The sequence below is a fragment of the Eschscholzia californica genome, unplaced genomic scaffold (assembly GCF_041429995.1).
Source record: "Eschscholzia californica isolate CP2 unplaced genomic scaffold, dmEscCali1.0.p SCAF_6, whole genome shotgun sequence".
Taxonomy (NCBI): Eukaryota; Viridiplantae; Streptophyta; class Magnoliopsida; order Ranunculales; family Papaveraceae; genus Eschscholzia; species Eschscholzia californica.
Genome location: NW_028238483.1, coordinates 1,980,512 through 1,999,901, shown reverse-complemented (window position 1 = coordinate 1,999,901; position 19,390 = coordinate 1,980,512). Strand labels below are relative to the sequence as shown.

The following is a 19,390-nucleotide window of genomic DNA, read 5'->3' as shown; positions in this document are numbered from 1 at the left end:
TAGGGTTTAGGGTGAAATCAGAAAACTCTCTCTTTGTGCCTTTTCCTTTGAACAAATTTGGTCCCTGTACACAAATATGTTTCTTATACACAAATTTATTTTCTGTACGCAAATCAATTTTCTGAACATTGTCTTCGGAAACAGAGCTTAACATGTGTTACAGAATTGGACTATTTTTGCTTATTTCACTTCACATATTTGTTCTGGAAATATTCAAATGTTGAGTGCAAAGAATGTTGTACTGAATATTTTCCAATTTTCTGTAAATTATTCCGAAATCGATTATATTCTTGTACTGGAAATTTTTTTTTGAAAGATTATCGACTTCTAAAATAAAAAGAATAAAAATAGGAAATATGGAAATCTTTTGAAAAATCTACCAACATTCAAGACAAGAATGTTTGAGAAAAAGAAAGTAGTAAGATTGGAGATAGAAAATATGTTTAAACAGGAACAAAAGGAATAAAAATAGGAAATATGGAGAGAGAAAAATCTTGAGGGAAAATATGAAAAAGGAATAAAATTTAGAGAGAGCGAAAATAGAAAAAATTTATAGAGAAATTCGTAAAGTGTCTATTACATAACGAAAAGGGCAGTAAATAAAACAATTCCCAGTCCAAAAGTGTGTATTACATAACCAAACGGCTTCTGGTACACAAGAAAATTTCCAGTACAAAAATGTCTAGTACATTAACCTAATGGCCAGTACACATAACAATTTCGTTGAAACAAGAAAATTTCCAGTACAAAAATGGCTACTAAATAGAATAATTTCCAGGAAACAGATCAATTTTCTAGAAACAAGAAAATTTCCAATACAAAAATGTTTAGTACATAATGACGTTGTCGTTGTTTTTTTCAATTTTACCTCGTCTGATACTTGTGGACTAGCAACAAGAAGGATTCATCTTTCATCAGAAAAAAAAAAAACAAGAAGGATTCATTCCGATCGGATTCGATGGAGTAAAACTGTAGCTTTAATGGTGTTTAGTATATTCCATGTACACAACTTTATTCCCTGTATACAAATGTCTAGTACATCAACCTAATGGACAGTACACAGAACAATTTTCAGGAAACAAGAAAATTTCCAGTACAAAAATGGCTACTAAACAGAACAATTTCCAGGAAACAGAACAAGTTCCTGGAAACAAGAAAGTTTCCAATACCAAAATGTCCAGTACCTAATGACGTTGTCGTTGTTTTTTTCAATTTACCACGTCTGATGCTTGTGGACCAACAACAAGAAGGATTCATCTTTCATCAGTAAAAAATGAAAAACAAGAAGGATTTATTACGATCGGATTCAATAGAGTAAAACTGTAGCTTTAATGGTGTTTAGTATCTTCCATGTACACAACTTTATTCCCTGTACACAAAGAAGTTTTCTGTACACAAATGTCTAGTACATTAACCTAATGGCCAGTACACAGAACAATTTCCAGGAAACAAGAAAATTTCCAGTACGAAATTGACTAGTAAATAGAACAATTTCCAGGAAACCAAATAATTTCCTAGATACAAGAAAGTTTCCAATACCAAAATGTCCAGTACCTAATGACGTTGTCGTTTTTTTTTTCAATTTTACCTCGTCTGATGCTTGTGGACCAACAACAAGAAAGATTCATCTTTCATCAGAAAAAAAAAAACAAGAAGGATTCATTCCGATCGGATACAATAGAGTAAAACTGTAGCTTTAATGGTGCTTAGTATATTCCATGTACACAACTTTATTCCCTGTACACAAAAATGTTTCCTATACATATATGTGTAGTACATTAACCTAATGGCCAGTACACAGAACAATTTTCAGGAAACAAGAAAATTTTCAGTACAAAAATGGCTAGTAAACAGAACAATATCTTGGAAACAGAACAATTTCCTGGATACAAGAAAGTTTCCTATACCAAAATGTCCAGTACCTAATGACATTGTCGTTGTTTTTATTCAATTTTACCTCGTCTGATGCTTGTGGACCAACAAAAATTTCTTTTCTTCAGACTCACTGTCTTTTTCCTCATCCTTATTAGTCTGATCATCCTCATTTTCCTCCTCCTCATCTTTCTCCTCTTTCTCTTTCTCCTCTTTCTCTTTCTGCTGGAGCTTTTCTCTTCCCCTTTGCATGCTCTTTTACTTCACTGCTCTCAGCAGGTTCGACCTGTAAAAAATTTACCAACCAGGAATTTAGTTGTGTCACACATTACAACAAACACTTGAAGTGCATGGTCATCTTTACCAGGAACAAAAAAAAATTCAGGAACAAAACAAATTTATTTATTTAGTATAATCCAAATCACTTGGAACAAAATAATTTCAGTACAATAAAATATTTTCAAGACAAAAAAACATTTACCAGAAATTTATTTATTTACCAGGAACAAAACAATTTTTTTTTTCAGTTACATACCTTCTTCTTCCTTGGACTTGTTCTTCTAGCCAGAATTTGTTGGATAGGATTATTTTTTTTCTGTTATTGCCTCTCGTAGATGTTGGTTCTTTTAGGGTTTTTCAATAACAAAAGTTATTTTACCATTTTAGAAATTTTCAAAAACGAGAAAGTTATGGTGATTTAGGTTATGTTTAGGATAGAAAGAGTAAATCTACCTTAGGGTTTTCCAATAACAAAACTTATTTTACAGGAATTTAGGCTGAAAAATACTTAGTTACATACCTCAACAATTTAGGGTTTTTTAAAGGAAAAAATACCAGGAACATTAGGGTTTTTCAATAACAAAAGTTATTTTACCATTTTTAGGGTTTTCAAAACAGAAAGTTATGGTAATTTAGGTTATGTTGAGGATATATATATATATATATATATATATATATATATATAAAAATATATTCTGAGAGAGAGAGTAAACCTACCTTTTGGTTAACAAAAATCCTTCAATCTGGAGATTTCTTACTTTTCTTCTTTGTCGAACTGCTTGCTTTAATGGATAACGATGCTTCCGGTGATTTTAATGTGAAATCCGGTGTTTTGTAGGTGAAATCAGATGATTTTTTGCCTTCTTCTTAATGGCAGTTGGTTTTGATGAGTAAATTTAATTTGGGAGAGAGAACTGTTCTTGAGAAGATAAAAAGATAACCTGGCTTTGTAAGAAGGCGTGGTAGAGAAATTAATTGCAGATGGGACATTTGGTTCAACAATCATTTCCCAGCTTTCTCTCACGTCAGAAATTGCCAAAATTTTTAGATTTTTTCGCGATTTCCCGCTCCTATTTCAATGGCATGATTAGTAAATACTTTACCTTCCCAAGGGGGTTTCCGTCTTTTTTACCTGATGGCTGGCGGACAGGAGAGTAGTAGGTAAAGGTACGCCCATGTCTGACTATGTGGACCTGCATTCAATTTTCAGCCTTCCTAGGATTGGGCTCACATTTAATAGCCCATTTTGGACTGTTAGCCCATTCCCTCTAAATCATATTAGTCGTTATTAAGTGAATTTTCTTTTCTCTAATATGCAGAGTTTTCGTTTCGGGTTTGCTTAACAATTGTGAACTATTTCTTTACCTAGGTAAGTAACTTGACTTTCTGATGTTGTTGTGTGTATCTTTTTGGATTTTTAGTTGTTCAACTAACCATTATTTTAATACTTCTTTTTTATTTTCTGTTTGTTTATTTGTCACATGCTAGCTTACATCCTGCCATTTTCCCCATCTCTTCCCACCACCACAACAAAATGTTCTTTCTTGGGGTGTGCAGTGACTGAGATTTTAGTAAAGCCAAAACATATGATCCAAAGATCAACCTTCTTTTTTAGGTACCATTTCTTGTTTGCCATTCCCGTTATCGATGTTTATTTGCTTTGCTTTGTAATATCTAGTTGTATTTCGTTCTTAATATAAGATTTTTGGGTTTTTGACTTTTGAGATAGAGCCCCAGATTTGACTATCCATTTCCTACTCTCTTGTTAGACTTTCATTTCTTTATATGTTACAGTGAGTAATAGTTTTTTTCATTTGAACATTATGATCTGGTGAGATTAACTCTTGTTGGCCGATTTTGGGTCGACCCGACTCGTCAAACTCAGAAAAAGAATACGCCATTGCGTTCGTCTCGTCGAGCTCTTAAACTTAGAGACAAAATCACTCGAATCCGATTCCGGGTGAATGAGAAATTCAAGTTTAAAGTTTGGACGATGATCGGTTAAGTGAGAGACTAAATAGTCAAAGAAGACAAGTTAGATTGGAGGCCATCTGGGCGAAGCGAGCATGTCCAGATCTGGGCGGCTCGCGTTCAAGCCGCGCGTGAGAAGGAGGTCTGACGGCCGCGCATCATCATCTTTATTGGGGGCCATCTGGGCGAAGCGAGCACGTCCGGATCTGGACTGCTCGCGTTCAGCCCGCGCGTGAGAAGGAGATCTGATGGCCGCGCATCATCATCTTTACTTGGTATCTTGGTGGGATGCTTCTAGGAGCGTCTGATCCGTGGAGATCCAACGACTCGCGTCTCATCTGCGTCAGACAGAAGGTGGGCTACGCCTAATCTGTCATCTAACAGACAGATTTCTCATCTGTTGGGCAAGTTTCGGTCAACATCCAACGTTGGGCATTCTCCCCGAGTTTTGCAGCGAAATCCAACGATCCAGATTGCCACAAACTCTATATGGCCAGTTATTTCAAGTTAAGTCCATCATTTTGAAGGGCTATGTCCATTGACCCCAAAAGACGCATGTACCTAGTTGAATCCTATTTAAACAAGTCAAATCCACTTCATTTTTCATCCAATTCATTCCCTTCTCCCATTCTCTTCTAAAATCAGTATTTTGGTGTATCTGAAATATAATTCTGATTTTAGAAATATTCTATATGTAGAATTCTAAAGAAAGAAGTCTCCGAGTGAATTTCGTTTATTCTCTTCATCTGTTCTCTCTTGAAATCAATCTTCTGGTGTGTCTGGAATATAATTTCGATTTTAGAAATATTGTGGTGTGTCTGGAATTCCAAAGGGTGAAGTATCTGAGTGAAGTTATATAATCAAGTGTTTAGAAGATCTAATCGCATCAGTCCAAGAGCTTATATTATTTACGAAGGTTCGTCTGCTTTCAGAATATAAAAGTACCATCTTAAATTCTGAAAGGATAGTCATTTGATCCCAAATGATATACCTTAATTGTTGGTACTGTTACGGGGGTATAAAATTTCTTAAGGAAAGAGAATTTATTCTCGCCTCAACTCCATTAATTTTGTCTATCTCGGTTAATCCGAAAGAAGGATTACTGATAATCCGCTTATTGTCTATACTCTATAACTTAGACAAAGAAACTTCCCTACTTTAACTCAGACTCTGTCTTAATCAAGACAAGATAGAGATTAAGTGAACTTAACTCATAACCAGAGGAACAACAATCTTAAGACATTTTATAATGATGATTTCTCCGATTATAAGATTTTGATTTGGTTTTCTGTGTGTTTCAGAAAAACGGAAAGAATAAGAACAACTCTACGGGTTCTTCTGCCTAACACCACATATAGGGAAAATCCAGAGAACTTCATGGGATCTGACTTCAACCCGGAACGCAAGCATCCGCCTCAAAACGGAGGCAATGAAAAAAAATGTTCGGTGAATGCTACAACTGTGGCAAGAGGGGCCACCTACCAAAGATTGTCGCTCCGCATATGGCAATCAAGATGAAAAGGTTCAGAATCAAGCTTCATTAGCAAAAGACACCGAAAAAGTGTCTGAGAAACTTCAGAAGATGGACCTCTGTGCAGTGACATATGAAGTTCACTTGGTTAACAACCAGAGAGAACAGTGGGTTGACACCGTGGCAAGTTGTCACATTCGTAGTGACAAAAGCTTATTCTCGTCCTATACGGAGGTAGTCGAAGGAGAGACCTTATTCAAGGAAAACGACTCGACCACCCAAGTCAAAGGAAAGGGGAGATCATGCTGAAACTCACTTCAGATATAAAAGTGACTTTGATTGATGTACTCCATGCTTCAGACATTTGAAGGCACTTGATTTCTGGTTCCGTTCTAAGTGAGGACGGGTTCAAACTAATCTTTATGGTAGATATCTTTATCTTATCTAACAAGGGCTATTTATGTGGTGGGGGGGGGGGGGGGGGGGGTTATTTAAACTGAATATTACCTCTGTAATGCCGAAGGCACCTATGATTGATGAAATTTATAATTATGCGTAAATAGTTGAGTCCTCCAATATTTGTCACTAAAGACTAGGACATGTGAATAATAAGTCATTAAAGAAATCAATGAACTTGGAGTTAATTCTAAAACTTGAAATTGGCTTAAGACGAACATGTCAAATATGTGTAGAGTAAAAAAATTACTAAGACATCGTTCAAATCTATATACTTAATTCACAGTGATCTCTGTGACTTAAAGAGGGTTCAACCTTGAGGTGGCGAAAGGTACTTCATCACCTTTATCGATGACTCCACTCGATTCTGCTATGGTACTTACTTACCAAGGAGTAAGGACGAAGGAATCGAAAAGTTCGAGCTTTATAAAACCAAAGTAGAAACTCAACTTAGTAAAAAGATTAAGGCTTTGAGAAGCGATCGAGGGGGAGAGTTCCTTTCGCCGAGATATGGGCAAAGAATGTCATAAGTTCATCAAACGACGACTCGTTATACGCCTCAACAAAATGTTATAGCAGAGCGACAAAACAAAACGTTAAAAGGGATAAACTTCGTAAAGTGGAGATTGGAAACGATGATCAATCTAATCCTGCAGGGTCTTGTGAAGTATCTTATTAGAGGCTAACCCTCACTATCCGTGGGAAAAAATAAGGCTCAACACATAGTCTCCATAAATGTTTACTTTGCTGGCGACTCTTAAATATCTTCTCGATTATAGAGATATCGAAGAGCTAACCGACACCCTGACCACCAAGTATAGACATGAAAACGGCAATCGAGAATATGGAGAGACATCAATAACATAGATATAAGTCTTGAATACTCGATCCTAAATATTCGATTCGATGAGGAACCGAAGAAGACAACCGCATAAGTGAGCGGAGAAGTGTGTCAAATCAAATATCGAAACCTAAACAATTAGACAAGGCCGACGACAGAATGTTCTCATCATACAAAGAGTTACAAGACGATGGAGTGTTCGAAAGAATTCATCGGTCTGAGATAACGAAAATTCTGTGAAACATTATTGAATACAAAGTTGACGGAGAATGCAAAATTCTGAAATGAAACTTTTCTTCGAGAAAATAAATTATTTTGCGTAACATATTCAGACGCTAAATCAGTATAATTCTCTAGAAGGTCCTTAGATCTGTCTAAGAATTACAAAAGGATCCTCAGATATGTTAAAAGAAAGGACCTTTGCCGAAGATCTCGAGATCAATGGATAATATAAATAAATTCATAAGTCGTTGTAAATAGGTCCCTATTTATGTATAATTTATAGAATGGTCCTTCATAAGTCCCCGTGGACAACCTAGTCTCTTTGGATAGATAAGGGAATTGGGGTTAATAAATTCAAAGGTCTTTATAAGATTACTGATTTAAGAGTACGAACGGAAATCTAGAGAGGAAGGACAAAATGGGGAATGATAACTTTGTTGATCATGCGATAATTTTGAATCTATTAAGTGAGCATATATGTTAAGACATATAACTTAAGAAATAGTTAAAAGAGAAACTCACCTTATGCTATAATTCAAGTTTTTAATAGTCATAAATTTTCATTTTATAAAACAAAACTAAAACCGTTACACTAAAGGAGTTCTGTAAGAAAATAGTTTTGTCAAAAAGGAAAATGTATTGGTTACCCTAGAACTGTGGGGGTAGATATTGTTAAGTATCTGGACGGTACCATATATGGAATATTGTGAGATTCTATCCAAGTTGATGAATAAGAGAAAATACTCTTCAAATGTGGGGGCAGGGCCGGCCCTGGGCCTAGGCGACCCAGGCGGCCGCCTAGGGCCCCCAAATTTAGAGGTCCCCAGATTTATATGACATTATATATAGATAGTATTATTATATGTGTAATTTTATGCACATATACATCATATTTGTTTGGGTAGGAGATTTGGTAGAGTGGTTGATTAGTGAACTTTAGGTCAGGGGTTCGACTCCCACGACTTGCATTATATTTTAGATAATTTTTTCTTACTAATTTCTCTTCAAACTCCAATCTACATAGCAGTTTTTATATTTTTTTCGACTTAAAGTGTAGGGGCCCCCGTCGATACGTTTGCCTAGGGCCCCCCAAAAGTCAGGGCCGGTATTGTGTGGGGGAACCGAGAAGGAACCGAAAATCCAATTATAAAGACATAAATGGCATAAAGGTCTCCAAATTCTCTTAAAAATATAGCGTGATCATAAAGAAGTGGGAAGAGGGAAATTATGGAGTACCTCAAAAACTAGATTTAGCCAAAAAGAAAGTTTGGTCGATATGATTTCATTGAACTAAGAACTACAATTATATTCATACAGCTGTGATAAGATTAAGTAAGAATTCAATCAATAAATCTAGAAAAACACAAATTGAAAAAACTTCCCTTTCTAACCCTAAAATAAGTAACAAGATTCAGCAGTTAATCATATGTTTAAGATAACAGACGTTATTAGTCAAGAATAAAGATTTGAGAAAATATGATCCCAATGTTTCTTCCAGATTAAATCTTACTTATGACTGATAATCTAATACGTGTTTGTACTGAGGATGGTAGAATAACCACTCAAGGACCAGGATAAGCATAAACATTTGAATTTAAACAAACTCAAGAAAGAGTTATCTGAGTAACACATAGTTCTTAGGTATCTGAGTAGACTCGTATAATTCAGAAGACACGATCTCTTTACCCCAAAAAGATCACCCGAAACTCAGAGTTCCCATAACTCGCCCCCAAAAGGATCAATCAATATTCATTCTTTTACTGCAAATGGCACCCTGAATGGCTTGAGCGTCGGAGCAGTTTTCGAACTCTTTGCAGGTCCCCCCTTAGGAGCTGGAGCAATGAGCCAGGAGCAAGAAACGGGAGCCAGGACCAGAAAAGAGGAGCAAAGCAGAGAGCAGAGCTGGAAGCAGGAACATCAGGCGGATTAACGTTCGACCTAACAGAATAATCACACATAACGAAGATTGTCATACATCAACTCCCTTTTCATGCTGATTTAACGGAAAGCCATTTTTTGACATCAGCAGGATCCTGACGAAGCTAGCCGCGAATCACCCTGTGATTCGACGATCGTAGTTGTTTCTAGCTAAACATTACGATCTCTAAATCATCTGGACTTTGATGATCTTCTTTACCAATGGTCCTATCCGACAAATTGCTCGCATTGCCACTTTAGTCGAAAGACATCTCCTTCACTTTCTACATTGGCGATCCTCAACACGTTACTTCATAAGCCTCCCTCATAGGCTTCACGCCAATAAGTCCTCCTTATCCTTATATAATCCATAGGAGAAGGGGAGATTCAAATAGTAGAATAGACAACAAACTCACACTTTTGAACCCTCTCTTTCTCTGCACAACCATTGTACTCCATTGTGCTTATCTCAATTCCCCTCACCTAATCCTCAACGGTCAGCTGTTGAGATGTAACACCCCTATTTTCTTGACATACCAAATTGGGTGGAAATAATAAAAGTCTAGGTCAGTTTTGTTTAGATGAAATACTAGTGGGTTTAAAAACCCTATTTCTCTTCACTTTTGAGGAAACCCTATAGAAAAGAAAGAGGGTGCAGCCGCTCCTTAGTGAAGGAAGGAGGAATAAAGAAGAAAAGTGATGGAAATAGATTTCTCTAGTGAGAGAACAAGCCATGGTTGTGGTCTTAAAGTCATCTAAGGCGAAAAGAGGTAGATTTCCTATCTCCTAATTTTTTTGTAGGCTCTTTCAATTTATTCCATGATAGGTATAGTATTGTTAATCACATGAAATAACGATTAAATGGCTTACAGATTAGTTTTATCTAGAATTTTATAAAACATATAGACAGGACAGTATTTCGGTCTAAATTCAACTTACATCTGGTGATGATATATGAAGAATATCGGTGTGATTTTTATATGGTTGGAAAGGTCTCTTTGTCTACTTTCTAGTAGTTTAAACGGTTTGTTAATACGAGTTCCGAGTGAAGAGTTACGATAGTTTTCGTACAAGGTGTCAGAACAGTGTCTACTGCACGTCGGTTTACATTAAAATTGAATCTGGTGCAGATATATAACGAATATAAGTGTGATTTTTATATGGTTGGAAAGGTCTCTTTGTCTACTTTCTAGTAGTTCAAACGGTTTGTTAATACGAGTTCCGAGTGAAGAGTTACGATAATTTTCGTACAAGGTGTCAGAACAGTGTCTACTGCACGTCGGTTTATATTAAAATTGAATCTGGTGTAGATATATAATGAATCTAAGTGTGATTCTTATATGGTTGTAGAGGTATGTTCGTCTACTTTTTAGTAGTTCAAACGGTTTGTTAATCCGAGTTCCGAGTGAAGAGTTACAATTGTTTTCGTACAAGGTGTCAGAATAGTCTCCGATGGACGAATTTATTGAGATAATTCACATGGTTTCTGTTCTTTAGGCAATGTATCTCCTAGGTAGATACCTTCTAGTGGTGAGTCTATGTTTGTTAATTATTATTTTTATTTGCTTGTTTGAGATTGCGATGCACGTGAGGATCTACTATGAGCATCATCGCTTCTGACTTGTCATGTGTTGTTGACTTGAATTGTATGGTGAGCTTGTTTGTAATTCTTAATAAGAGTCAATGTTTGTTGTGTATTGGTCTGAGATACCTGAACGAGAGTTTGATGATTGTGTCTTTCGACATAATGTGTTTGTCGACGTATATGTCAAGTTTGTGGCCATAAAGGTTTACCTTAGTTAAAGGCATGATATTTTCTATCTGCTGAAAAAAAAAGGAAAGATCGTTGTATTATCAGGGTTAGTATTAGATTAAAATAATACGAGAACCGAAAAACCTAATAGTTAATCAAAGGACATAAATTATTAATTTCGAGAGGGATTGGATAAATCTGATATATTATGTTAGTATTCACCGTTAAATTTCAGATAATGCCAATAATGAATATGAATGCAATGCTTCCTTGATTGGGGATTGAGCTTGCCTACCCGAGACTTAGGTTTGAGGAAATCTACTGCAGTTGGGTTTTAACCCAGCTATTTTGTTTTTCAGGTAATTATTGTGCACTCATGGTAGGTGTTGCTCGTGGATCCAGTTTGAAGGTCTCCAATCTTCGATTTCAAGGCGGTAGCTTGAGATTTGGGATTTGGGGCGCTACAAAGTGGTATCAGAGCTCTAGGTTTAGTGGTCCTAGGGTTGTATTGTGGGTTTGATTGTCGTCGTTAGACACGTCATTGTTATGAACACTTTAATTAGTGTCTTGCACAACTGGTTGAATCTAGAATGTGCTTTTGGAATTGCTTTGTTGTGAAAACTTGAAAGAAGTTGTCTTTGTGTTTTCGAAATCTAAATTGTGATTGCAAATTTTCCATGGGAAGAATAATGGCTATTGATGTGATGTACTTTTTGTTTGTGATGCGTGCGAGTAAATGTCTTATTTGACCGTGATGTCAAACCTAAGTTATGTGATTGTGATTGTAGCAATACATATATTTATGATATACATGAGGGTACTGAAAATCCCTACTTTTATGGGATTTTGGGTTGTTTGAATGTGTGTTGTGTGATAGTGTATCAGTTGATTATGAATCAACTTAAAAATTTGTTTCGATGAGAAAATGTTAACTGAGAATGGTTGGCTCGACATGTGGGTCGATTGCAAACACGGGCTTGTCAATTTGATATTGGACAACCCAGTGGACCAAGGGCTTGAGTTCTAATATGGATTGACGATTATAATCCATAAGTGATCGGTGGTTGGCTCGACAGGATAATCGATGCAAACACAAGTTCATTCTTGTGGACCACATACTTCTAGTTTGAGAAGTAATGAATTGAACTAAGACTGGTTGGCTCGACATGTGGGTCGATTGCAAACACGGGTTTGTCAATGTGATATTGGACAACCTAGTGGACCAGGGGTTTGAGTTCAAATATGGATTGACGATTGTAATCCATAAGTAATCGGTGGTTGGCTCGCTTCCTGCTCATATGTGCTCGTGTTGTACGGATCCCCTTTTTGGCAGGTATCCATAGTTTATGAAGAGGTCTAAGTCGATGCAAACACAAGATCATTCTTGTGGACCACATACTTCTAGTTTGAGAAGTAATTACCAACTAGAGGTTGGCTCGCCTCCTGCTCATATGTAAAGTGCTCGTGTTGCACTGTGCTCGTGTTGCACGGATCCCCTTTTTGGGTGGTATCCTTTGTCTATTGAGAGGTTTAAGACGATGCAAACACGAATGGTAAGTGACGCTATCCCGTGGACCCCAAAATTGGTTATGCCCCTCCAAAAGGGAAGTTGTATTGTATGAATCTTTTCAACCGTGTAACAGGTTGACTTCAGTTGAGTTGTATTTCTTGTGCTTGTATAACATTTATGTCCTAGCATTTGCTACACTTGATTGCATATTGTTTGTGATTGTGGTATGTTTGATTTCGAGGACGAAATCCTCTTTTTAGGGTGGAAGATTGTAACACCCCTATTTTCTTGACATACCAAATTGGGTGGAAATAATAAAAGTCTAGGTCAGTTTTGTTTAGATGAAATACTAGTGGGTTAAAACCCTATTTCTCTTCACTTTTGAGGAAACCCTATAGAAAATAAAGAGGGTGCAGCCGCTCCTTAGTGAAGGAAGGAGGAATAAAGAAGAAAAGTGATGGAAATAGATTTCTCTAGTGAGAGAACAAGCCATGGTTGTGGTCTTAAAGTCATCTAAGGCGAAAAGAGGTAGATTTCCTATCTCCTAATTTTTTTGTAGGCTCTTTCAATTTATTCCATGATAGGTATAGTATTGTTAATCACATGAAATAACGATTAAATGGCTTACAGATTAGTTTTATCTAGAATTTTATAAAACATATAGACAGGACAGTATTTCGGTCTAAATTCAACTTACATCTGGTGATGATATATGAAGAATCTCGGTGTGATTTTTATATGGTTGGAAAGGTCTCTTTGTCTACTTTCTAGTAGTTCAAACGGTTTGTTAATACGAGTTCCGAGTGAAGAGTTACGATAGTTTTCGTACTAGGTGTCAGAACAGTGTCTACTGCACGTCGGTTTACATTAAAATTGAATCTGGTGCAGATACATAATGAATCTAAGTGTGATTTTTATATGGTTGGAAAGGTCTCTTTGTCTACTTTCTAGTAGTTCAAACGGTTTGTTAATACGAGTTCCGAGTGAAGAGTTACGATAGTTTTCGTACAAGGTGTCAGAACAGTGTCTACTGCACGTCGGTTTATATTAAAATTGAATCTGGTGTAGATATATAATGAATCTAAGTGTGATTCTTATATGGTTGTAGAGTTATGTTCGTCTACTTTTTAGTAGTTCAATCGGTTTGTTAATCCGAGTTCCGAGTGAAGAGTTACAATTGTTTTCGTACAAGGTGTCAGAACAGTCTCCGATGGAGGAATTTATTGAGATAATTCACATGGTTTCTGTTCTTTAGGCAATGTATCTCCTAGGTAGATACCTTCTAGTGGTGAGTCTATGTTTGTTAATTATTATTTTTATTTGCTTGTTTGAGATTGCGATGCACGTGAGGATCTACTATGAGCATCATCGCTTCTGACTTGTCATGTGTTGTTGACTTGAATTGTATGGTGAGCTTGTTTGTAATTCTTGATAAGAGTCAATGTTTGTTGTGTATTGGTCTGAGATACCTGAACGAGAGTTTGATGATTGTGTCTTTCGACATAATGTGTTTGTCGACGTATATGTCAAGTTTGTGGCCATAAAGGTTTACCTTAGTTAAAGGCATGATATTTTCTATCTGCTGAAAAAAAAAGGAAAGATCGTTGTATTATCAGGGTTAGTATTAGATTAAAATAATACGAGAACCGAAAAACCTAATAGTTAATCAAAGGACATAAATTATTAATTTCGAGAGGGATTGGATAAATCTGATATATTATGTTAGTATTCACCGTTAAATTTCAGATAATGCCAATAATGAATATGAATGCAATGCTTCCTTGATTGGGGATTGAGCTTGCCTACCCGAGACTTAGGTTTGAGGAAATCTACTGCAGTTGGGTTTTAACCCAGCTATTTTGTTTTTCAGGTAATTATTGTGCACTCATGGTAGGTGTTGCTCGTGGATCCAGTTTGAAGGTCTCCAATCTTCGATTTCAAGGCGGTAGCTTGAGATTTGGGATTTGGGGCGCTACATGAGAGGTATCCGATGACCATTAACATTTCTTTCTCAGAGACATTGGATCCTTTGTCCATGTACAACAAGCTAAACCACTTCGCAAAGTCAAATTTTGACCACTCTATGGTTCTGATCAAGCTCCAAAGACGATGATCTCTATCCTAACTCTAGTTGCTTTAGTTATTATCCACATACACTTGCTAACTAGGACGCCAAAGTTCTTTTAGCTGGCATCTATCTCCCAGTGTCCTAGGATTTCACTGTCTTTTTTCTTTGTCTTTTTGGTTGCAAATCCCTTCCCTAGTATTGTTATGCCCACAAATACAAGATCGGACTATACATACCATATTGTTGGTCCGAGTAGTTGATCTTCACCAGTTACCTATTGACTATCGACATTTTGACTGAAGGTCCTTTATACTGTCTACAGGTAAATCAAAATCAAGCTACTCAAAATAACGTGCAAATGCTGCAAGCTCTGAGGAAAGGTGTGGGTAGGATTGAGGAAAAGTTAAATGGAAATGAGAAAGGCAAACTGCCTTCTGAGACTTAAAAGAACTTTAGGGAAAAGGGTGAGGATAATACACTTGACTCTAAGGTCCAGCATTGATGTGATTTGAAAACATCACAATTAAATCACTTAACTTGGACGAGTTAGTCCTTTTGCTTGAATTCTAATGACTTGTGCTTATATTCATGACAAGGTATAACATAAAAGGAACTAGGAAATGAAGCGAGTTTAGGAGATCCTATCCTAGAATAGTCACGAGAGTTTAGGAAAATCGAAGAAGATATCCCTAATAAAGAGCAAAAAGAGATAAATGAACAGCAACGACATTTTTTGGTCATTTTAAACCAAAGATGGTCTGACGAGAGTTTGAGAAAGTCAATAGGATTGAGGACGGGGGCAAATGGAGATAGGGATATAATGCAAAGAGAAAGAGAGAAATAAGAAAAAGAAGAGGAAGAAGAAAGAGATAGGAGGGAAGAGAGGAAAAGTGACGCGCCTTTAGGTCTCCTTCTATAATAGTTTGCTTTTAAGGATCTTTGGACCCTTTAAGGTCCAATTGTCATTGTCATGGCGGTGTGTGTCCGTTAACTCTTAGGATCCAAGTCACTCGCCTTTAGGGCCCCTAAACCGTCTATAATAGAAAGAACGATTTGTTTGGGATAACAAAAAATCTTAACAGGGATCACTGGGGAACTAACTCTTTTTAATAGTTTTTGGGAGTGGTGAAGGTAGTAAGATATGGCAAAACAAAAGACAGAGCAAAACACATAAATGATTTCCATTACAAGCTCCAAGAAGGATTGATTTCATGACTACAACAACTCAAAACTAAAAAACACTTTTAAAATGAAAAAGCTTCCCCATAAACATAAAAGATCAAAACTAAAGAAAAAGAGCTAATAAATCAAGCCCGTCGATCTTCATCCTTCCATTAAGCACAGTATAAAACTCGATAGAACTTTTAACTATCCTGAGCAATCTAAACAATAAAAAGGAACAACCATTAATTTATGTATAATTTCTTCTCAAATCTACATTATATAACAAGCATTTGGGTTATCATCACTAAACATATTAGTATATTGATCTTCATATTTGTTCATTGTAGTGGTTGAAGTATTAACCTCAACATTTCTAACATAACCAGGAGGAGCCTTCTTGTCATAAACTTGAGCAGTATAAGGATGAAGAACAAGATTGTAAGGAACATATGGCCAAATTTCAGCTTTTTTTCCTGTTGATTTTGCTTTTTTTAAAACCTTGTTTGCTTCAATATATCCTGTTACAGTTACCTTTTGTTGCTTCCTGTTTATTTCTACAGATTTAACTCCTGCAAAAACCAATACCATATTTTAGTCAAATAAACTAGCTAAGCTAGAGAAGGAAAGAGGATAAGAGAGAATAAGCTAGGTTTAAGTGATAAATACATACCACTCATTGAAGACAGAGTTTTCTTGATTTTAAGCTCACATCCATCACAATCCATCCTAACTTTGAGCTCAACAGTTTGCATTTGCTTTCTTTTCTTGTGTTTTTTAGTACTACTTAACAAACCAGAGAAGTATTCTACTGTACCACTGACACCCATTTTTGTGTTTTCTTCAAATGTTTCAAAGAAATTAATAGTAATCAAACCCTAGCTAGATGAACTTATAAAGTGGAAGATTGACAAAGAAGATGGTTACTCTTTTTGTCTCTAGATAAGCATGCAAGATGGGCTGACACCAAAGAAAGAGTAAACAGAAAAGTTTAAAGCATGGATGTGTATATTTGATGAGAGATGGTGAGAGAAACAAAAATGGGTTTTTGAGGAGGTTTTATTTTCTCTGTATCTATCTCTAACTTTCAATTTATACAAAACCCTGAATCTGAATTTAGGGTTTATTTTACAAAATCTGAAACTTCCTTCTAAACAGTATTGGGATTCTTTTCTTGCCTTGAAAAAAAAAAAACAAGGACTTAAAACCTACTGTTACTAGAACCCTTGCTTTCTTAAATAGACCTTTCAAGAAAAGGAAAGAAAAGAAGAAAGAGAAAGAAAGTTGGTGGGCCTGGCTCCCCTACAAATGAAAAGCAACAACAAACATAATAAAAGAAGCTAATGAGGAGGCAAGCCTGATTTACATTTCAAATTCAAAATAATAGAACAAGTGATTGTGTGAGGTTGTGTTTGAAAAGGGATCAGAATTATTAAATTTTTGGTACAAGAAAGCTCAAAGCTGATGTAAGAATGAAATTTCCCAGAGAGATAGAGAAGTTAAAGGTATGGATTATTGTCATTTGGTCAAATGTAAGGAAGTAAGGAAAACCAATAACACAATCAAATGTTTGCTGGATTATGCCTGTCGTACAGCAATTAAATGTTTGCTGGACTCCGCACTTGGCTTTAGCCATCAAACACCTTCTCTTTGCCGATGATTACATCAGTTTCGTCCTCAACTCCCTGGACAACATTTACAATCTTAAGATTTGCTTTGATACTTTCTGCTCTGCGTCTGGTCAGATGGTACCATCTTCTTCTCTAAAAACACACATCCTAAATTCAAGCGGATGCTTATTCGCAAGGGAAATGCTAAATGTACAAAGATCTTTGACAAGATTCTTGACAAAATGTCAGTTGAACGCTCGCGATCAAAGTCAAACTTTGAAAAGCTTTGATCAATTTTTGTCTTTTAGTGAAAAAGAGTCATTAAGTCACAAATTTTGTCAAGGATCTTGTACATGTAGCACTCCCGTATTCGCAATCTTAGAGTGTGTCAATCTTCCCTGTCTGACAAATATCTGGCCACCAATCTCTTCATCGGCGTGATAAAATCAAGCCCTTTTCTTCGATACTAGATCAGATCCAGCTTAAACTCGCCAAATGGCACACTAATCTCCTCTCACAAGCTGGTCGCACTATTGTCCTCTCCACAATAGTCCTGGCCGTTCTCCGATACCAAATGCAATATTTTTCCCTTCCTAAAGGTATAAGAAATGCATCGAGACTGCCCAATGGTTATTCTGGTGGGGAAAAACCAAAACTATTTATACTGTGAAATGATCTTGTATCTACCTTCCTCGAAAGCTTGGGGGCCTAGGTCTTCGTCTTTCTGATCTCAACAACCAGGCCTTCCTGAGTAAATTAACCTGGCGCCTTCTTAAGGAACCAAACGCGATCTAGGTCAAATTCGTTAAAGGCAAATATTTCCCCAAATCTCAAATCCCGACCACGGCCAAACACACTCACTCTTGGGCTTTGAAAGCCATTCCTAAACACCACTCATCCATGAAAAGCCTCATCGTCTGGTAAATCCATAAAGGCAATAATAATAATATCTGGACTGACTACTGGATCCCAGATCATCCTCTTCCTATCCCCAACACTACCAATTCCAACCTTTCCTAGGTATCCCATCTTATTACTAACCACCACTGGAACGAAGCAGTTATTTCTATAACATTTGATGCCAACATATGCAACCTTATCCGGACCATAACTTTACAAGAACATGGGCAAGATACTATCAGATGAGCTCTCACTAAATCAGACAAATACACCATCAATTCCATGTACCGTCACATCAGAGAGTCTCGCCCGCATAGTCAGTTAGCGAAAATAAACTGGTCTTTTATCTGGACTATCTCTACCACTTCTCGTATAAAACTATTTTTATGGAAATGCTGCACCAGTAGTCTAACGGTCAAACACCGTATAGGTAAATTCATTGGTAACACTTTTAATTGCGTCCACTGCAACGGTTTGGAAACTATAGACCATGTTCTACTTCACTACTCTTATGCTAGACTGATTTGGTTTTACTTTTCCGTACACTCAGATAATATTAGTATTGTTAAAGATTGGATTTTATCTTGCAATGACAATCTCCATCCTATGAATATGACCCAATCAAACTTATATGCTACGATACTCTGGTTCATCTAGAAATCTGGATGTGAACTATGTTTCCAAAAACATGTATAATCACCAATGCAGGTAATTCAAATAATTTTGGCGGTCCTGGACGTTAAAAAACAAAACTGTAAAACCAAAGCTAAAGCTTAAGCACCAAATGGACCCCCACCAGCACCTCCCATTCACCAAAATCAACACAGATGCTTCCTTCAAAAACATCATAGAGATAGATGACATTGGTTGTATTATCTAAGATTACCATTCAATCTTTGAATCTGCTCTTTCAAAGCCAACCCGAGGCAGAAATGCGGAAGAATGTGAATGCAAAGCAATATTACGAGGCCTTTCATGGGTCGTAGAAATCGAATATTTACATATTGAAAGCGACAACAAATCCATCATTGACCATCTCAGAGGATTCACAACGACGGTTCAGTGGCAATCTCAAGGCCAAATTGAAGCAATACGAAAGAAAAGTTCACTCTTCAAAGACATCATATACTCGCACACTTCGCACAGCGGAAACCTTCATGCAGACAAGTTAGCCAAATGGGCTTGTAAAAACAATTGTAATCGTGTGTGGGATATGTTTCCCTTTTTTCTTCTGAACTAGTTTGTATGTTCGTTTTCTGTTATTTAAGGTGCTTTTCAACAAAAAAAAAAAAGCTCGAACATTCACTCATATCTCGGTATATTTTCATTGAAAATAGAGAGTTTATGCACTTTAATTGA

General features: G+C 36.5%; 1 protein-coding gene and 1 long non-coding RNA gene across 2 annotated transcripts; one reads left to right on the top strand and one right to left on the bottom strand.

Annotated features, from left to right (window-relative positions):
* Positions 1 to 9,652: 9,652 nt before the first annotated feature.
* LOC147530774 (uncharacterized) lies at positions 9,653 to 11,537 on the top strand. Its single transcript, XR_015228438.1, has 2 exons — positions 9,653 to 9,799; positions 11,142 to 11,537. It is a non-coding gene; the product is annotated as an uncharacterized LOC147530774 (long non-coding RNA).
* Positions 11,538 to 15,519: 3,982 nt separating this feature from the next.
* On the bottom strand, positions 15,520 to 17,107 carry LOC147530773 (heavy metal-associated isoprenylated plant protein 23-like). Its single transcript, XM_086648051.1, has 2 exons — positions 16,195 to 17,107; positions 15,520 to 16,093 (listed from the first exon to the last, which is right to left on the bottom strand). Exons 1-2 carry the CDS (start codon positions 16,349 to 16,351, stop codon positions 15,795 to 15,797), a joined length of 456 nt encoding a protein of 151 aa, XP_086504177.1. The 5' UTR covers positions 16,352 to 17,107; the 3' UTR covers positions 15,520 to 15,794.
* Positions 17,108 to 19,390: the final 2,283 nt, after the last annotated feature.

Bases quoted from the DNA above. Each gene is read 5' to 3' on its own strand.
- LOC147530773 (XM_086648051.1), bottom strand. From the start codon at position 16,351: ATGGGTGTCAGTGGTACAGTAGAATACTTCTCTGGTTTGTTAAGTAGT. The intron at 16,094-16,194 runs GTATGTATTTAT...TGGTTTTTGCAG, and splicing joins AACTCTGTCTTCAATGAGTG to GAGTTAAATCTGTAGAAATA.